The 5,729-nt window shown below is 40.4% G+C and overlaps 1 protein-coding gene across 1 annotated transcript in view; it reads right to left on the bottom strand.

The window, feature by feature from the left end:
* The window catches only part of DPY19L1 (dpy-19-like 1 (C. elegans)), a 117,932-nt gene that overhangs the window by 2,934 nt on the left and 109,269 nt on the right, over positions 1-5,729 (bottom strand). The window contains exons 20-21 of the mRNA XM_011973072.1: positions 5,111-5,210; positions 3,831-3,956 (exon numbers count right to left, since the gene is read on the bottom strand). Coding sequence (XP_011828462.1) covers positions 3,831-3,956; positions 5,111-5,210 — 226 coding nt within the window. The remainder of the gene's footprint in view (positions 1-3,830; positions 3,957-5,110; positions 5,211-5,729) is intronic.

Raw genomic sequence — 5,729 nt, 5'->3', positions numbered from 1 at the left:
AGCCAAGATGGTCTTGATCTCCTGACCTCGTGATCCGCCCACCTCGGCCTCCCAAAGTGCTGGGATTACAGGTGTGAGCCACTGCACCCAGCCACATCTATCCTATTAGTTCTGTCCCTCTGGAAAACCCTGACAGATGCTCTGGAGTTGTTTTTACAAAAATGGAATTATTCTGGGACTCTATCTATACTGAACAATAAAATGTGGCACCATTTTTCCATCTCAGTACATAAAGACCTACTCTATTGTTTTAAAAGCTTCTAGTTCTCATATGTATTAACCAATTCTTTACAGACAGATACTTTGTTTCCCATCTTGCCATTATAAAGCATTGCAGCTACAAGAGTCTTGTACTGAGCTCCCTTCTACAAGCCAAACCTCTAGAGCAGCGGTCCCCAACCTTTTTGGCACCAGGGACTGGTTTAGGGCAAGACAATTTCTCCATGGACTGGAGGGTCAGGGGGATGGTTTTGGGATGAAACTGTTTCACCTCAGATCATCAGGCATTAGATTCTCATAAGGAGCATGTACCCTAGATCCCTCACATGTGCAGTTCTCAGTAGGGTTCGTGCTCCTATGAGAACCTAATGCTGTCACTGATCCGACAGGAGCCAGAGCTCAGGCTGTAATGCTCACTCACCCTCCACTCACCTCCTGCTGTGAGGCTGGGTTCCTAACAGGCCACAGACCAGTACTGGTCCATGGCCAGGGGCTTGGGGACCCCTGCTCCAGAGGCAGCATTATCACTCTGCCAAAGGACTGCACAATTTTTTCTTACCTTCCCTTCATCAAACTATCCCCTAGAAATGTTTTGCCAATGAGAGTTCCCATGAAGAGGGTTCAAGTGCACACTTTTTGCACCCCCTTGCTGACACTGGTTTCTGCTGACACGGAACACCTATGATCATATGGCTGGACATGGGTTTTCTACCTTTTTTCTCATACACGTCAAGGCTGAACTGTTACAACACTGAGGGCCGTGGTGGCAGAGAGTGAGACACACAGAAAGTAGAGAACAACCCACAGTTTTCCTGAGTTCAACAGCTTTTAGGAAAAAGAGAGGGCAAACAGCTGTCTTGGGGAGCTCTGGGTGCCTTGTGCAACACTATTTAGTCCTCATCTGAGTTTCCCAAGGTTTCCCAGGCCAGCCATCTGCAAATAGCATTAGTGAAAATGTGAATAATTTCCTTCTAAATACATGTATTTTATGTCAACTCTATTATTGGAGTAAAAGAAAACAGAACTGTAGTTAATTAAAAACTAATCTACAACTTGCATGCAAATATATTTCAGTATTTAAATATAAACACAGTGTCAAATATTTAAGGAATAATCAAGCCATACAATTAAGCCACTTGTAAATGAGATCATTTAAACATAGTGCTCACCAACTGCCAGGCACAGATTAAGCACTAGATGAATACTGGTCCCTCTTTCCCTTCCTCTCCTGTCTGAGTTCCCCATCTGCTTCCCCCATTCCGACAGACTTTCATGTCCCAGCAGTCTACAGGGGTTTCAGGCTGATCACAACTGAAATGGAGAGTGAAGGCCAAGGAGATAAGGAAGGTCCCAAACCTGGCAGAAAGCTTTGTCAAGAAACTTCCTACTCTGAATGTAAACACTAGGTAAATATTAGTCATTCTTCACTTTCCCCTTCTATCTGAACTCCCCATTTGCTTCCCTGTCGGGACAGAAAGCACAGCTTCTGTTTTGTGTCAAGGTTGAAGGAGAGTGGCCCTGTCCAGGGTTTCCTGCCAGTGCGTCATCAGCCTGGCTTAGATCTTGTACTAGATGGAGAGTGCTGTTTTGATGAGTGGGAAAACAGATGAGAGAGTCACTTTCATAACTTCCTCCCACTCAACTCCTGCTGTGACAGACACAATAAATGGCAAGTCAAGGTCCAGACGGGGAAATCCAGCACCCCCTCTTCTGCACCCCACCTCTCAGTCTGAGTGCTCGTAAGTGACCTGAAGTCAGTTCAATGTCTGCTATTTTGTTTAGTGTGCAAAGTTTATTGCCATACTTCCTGAATTTGCCTTCGTATCCCTTCTTGTGTGGGTAAAACAGTGCTCTGCCTACTCTGCAAACAGCATGAACCCGAACATGAGACTGTTAGAGCTGTGCAAATCCAGGGAGCTCTCCCAACACTCTACAGCACAAAGCCTCTGCAACCTTCACATATTCAGACTCTATGCGGGGGTCTAGGGAAAAATGAACTCTCGAATCAAGGCTCATTGTTAGCTTGGAGAAAAAAGGTTATGAAAATTATTTTTATGTTCCAGTAACTTACAGTTGTTTCAAGAGAGTGAAACCCACAGAAATAAAGAAGATCCCAATTCTGGTAGAAAGCTATGCTAAGAACTGAGTTCTTCCTATTGCAAATGTCAGCCTACCATTCATTTCATATAATTTCCTGATACGATCGTCATGAGATGCTTAGAACTTTTCTGTCCTAAATTTATATAACAATGTTAAAGGTGAGTATGTGAATTTCATATATATTCACAAACAATTAAAGCATTTTCTAAATTATTACAAAGTAATATTTTCTGTAAATCCTGACTGAATTCAAACCATGGAGCACACATTCATAGGAAAATCATTCTATGATCAACAATTATTTTAGTTTCCTTGTGAGCAAAGCTGTAAATACTATGTCACAGAACTATTTTTCACTCACGACTCAATATTTAACAATGTTGTCTTAATACCATATGTGTCATTGAAATATATGGTGGGCAAGTATGATCAAGCCACAAATATAACAATCTCTTGAACGCTTTTGTTTAGTTACAGAGTAGTAAGAATTTTAAAAATATTATTATTCCACAAAATAGTGTTTATTTCTGACAAAATTCTTCCTGTACTGTGCTCTTCATGAAGTGAATGTTTTGGTACTTTAAAAGCAGGCTACTGTCACCTGCTGTCCAGTCACTTACGTGCCACATTTCTAGATAGCTTTAGACTCACATCTGCTTTGAAGATCTTACTGTCACTTGGAGCTATACTCAGCTTAGTAAACATCTCTGTGGAAATAGAAACTTTTAAAAACTATAAACCCAAGAGAATGTGGGTCACAGTAAAGTTCTTTTCCCATTCAAATAACATGTGAAACGCCGGGAAAGAAAAGTTTCATTCTGAGTTGATGCCGACAGGGTATCCCATCCATCAACAGGACATGGTGTAGCACAGAGACCCAGTACGGATAATGCGGCCCCTGGTGCTCAGCTGCCTGACTTCACCAAAAGAGACTCCCTATTACTTGGTTTCAGACCCTGGAAGTCTTTTGAAAGAAAATACATCCAACTTTAAATAGAATTTTTTTTTTTTAAAACATCAAAAGCAAATATGAACAATTTGGGAGATTATCAACTAGTGCCAATAAAAATCTCTTTAAGGTAGCACACATACAAATCATTATTTTAAAAAAAGATATTTATAAAGACTGAAAAACAACGTCTCCAAATCACTATCTAAAAGGTTTCTTCAGGCCAGGCGTGGTGGCTCACGCCTGTAGTCCCAGCACTTTGGGAGGCCAAGGCAGGAGTAGCACTTGAGGCCAGGAGTTTGAGACCAGCCTGGCCAACACGGCAAAACCCCATCTCCACTAAAAATACAAAAATTAGGCGGAGGCTGCAGTGAGCCCAGATCATGCCAGTGCACTCCAGCCTGGGCGACAGAGTGAGAGCCTGTTTAAAAAAAAAAAAAAAGTTTTTCCACATATACTTTATGTTATATACGCACCCCTGTCACCAGCAAAGTATTTGCCATGTGCTTGAATTAACCTTCATGTCTTCTGATTATAAAATGTTAACTGTGTTGATACTCACTTGGATCTTCTTACACACCATGACTCTTCTAGAATGTAATAGTTCACTTTTAACTTTATCAGTTCTCGCTTCACTTCTTCAGCTGCTTTCCGACTATACATTGAGTATACTATTTTCGTTCTGGCTCTTTAAAGAAAAATAATTGGGCACAAAATTTTCAAGATTAAAACGATATAATCAACACATTTGGAAGAAAGCACTGAATCAGACTAGACGACGAGGAAGAGGAATCCAGTCAGGAGGAAATTCCCCATGGAAGTTCCGGCTAACGGGCATCAGTGAGGTCAAAAGCAGAAGGCAGAAGGAGGCCAAGTCGTGGGAGATGAGGGTCACCTTTAACGCACCCCTACATTTCCAAACTTGGTCATCTTTGTGTTTGTTCACCTATTTATTTGTCTTAAATTCTTCACTGCTCCATCACATGTAAGAGTGAGGTACTGTGTGTGAACAGGGATGAACTATAGCAAACACAACTACAGGACTACTCTGAAGCTACAACAGTTCCAACTTCGACATCAACAGTAATTCACACTAAATGGTTCTTCATTTTATTTCTAGATTTAAGAAAAACTAAACTTATTTAACAAAATTGTCTGGAAATTAGCTTGATGAGATTGATTTTTTAATGAAAAAGCTTATTTGTAAATGTACATGCCATTGTTATGCAAAAGAAGATGCTAATAAGATTCACCTAATCACTTAGAAAATGAATAGCTTCACCTGCCTTAGAAACTGCATGAAAAATTAAATTAAAAAAATAATTTAGACAACACGTCTCTAAATTATTTTCTAAAGTCTCAAAAAAATCTAAAAAAACAGAAAACACCCAAGATCATTCTAACAGGCTATACTGGTGAAAACCAGAATAAACTCCTCTTTGAATGGAATTCTATTTCAAATGACTTCTCCAAAATCAAGAAAAATCACCTATGAGAAAACCTTAATAAACACTCTAAGCTAAACTCTTCAGGGAGTTACAGGATGAAAAGAACTTGGACATTTTAGAGCCCTGTTAACCTGTGGGAAAGTGCTATAGTATGACTTCCTTTTTCTGCCTGGTAGAGAAGATGGCCCCCAAAGTTGTTGCTTTCCTGCCCTGTGAAGCCTTAACGAATTTGTTTAGAGCTTAGCAGTCTTATTTCAGCCTTCTGCTCCCCGACGCGATAAGCCTCAGTTCATCATATCCTTTTGGAACATTCCTCATTCCTTTGCTGGCGTCCTCCACTCACTGTCTGTTTGCATGGAAGGTTTGTTTTGATGATGCAAGACTGTGCACTGACCTCAAGCCTGCGTCTTCATAATGTGGATGATTCACAATGGGCCGAAGTGCAGAGAGCTTAACACTTGCCATCGTGGGCATGGCACCCGCAAACACTGCATCTGGAAAGCAAGAGGAAGGAAGGTCTCAGGAAGACACTCAGTAAGGGTGAGAAGGGGTCTCTTTCAAGCTTAAATCAATTATTTCACAGGTAACAGAGCGGAGGCCCAGCAGGTTCATGACTTCAAGATTCAATGGCAGAACTAGAATGAGGTCAGATGGCTGACAAAGTAGCAGTTGGCAGCCAGGTCTGGGTAAACTATTTTCCTTGCAAAATAGAGCTTCATCATCTCATTATTAAAGATTTCTTTCTTTCTTTCTTTCTTTCAAGAAAAAAATCTTAGAAATCCTTCCTGAATCTAGAAAAGAAGTATCAAATGGACTAGGAAAGCTTTATAGTAACAAAGAATTCTAGATGATGATTTAGCATTCAAAAATTTGACACTCAGATGACAACAAAGACTCCCTTTCCACACATGAGTAAAATATCACATTCCATGAGTGAGTTTATTTCAAGAAGGAATGTGAAGGACTAATATTAAAAATTCATTAAGAAAATAAGCACAGTAAAAATTATTTTA

Source organism: Mandrillus leucophaeus, unplaced genomic scaffold (genome assembly GCF_000951045.1).
Source record: "Mandrillus leucophaeus isolate KB7577 unplaced genomic scaffold, Mleu.le_1.0 Scaffold100, whole genome shotgun sequence".
NCBI classification, from domain to species: Eukaryota; Metazoa; Chordata; class Mammalia; order Primates; family Cercopithecidae; genus Mandrillus; species Mandrillus leucophaeus.
The sequence above is the reverse complement of the archived record's forward strand: the minus strand, read 5'-3'. Positions and strand labels throughout refer to the sequence as shown.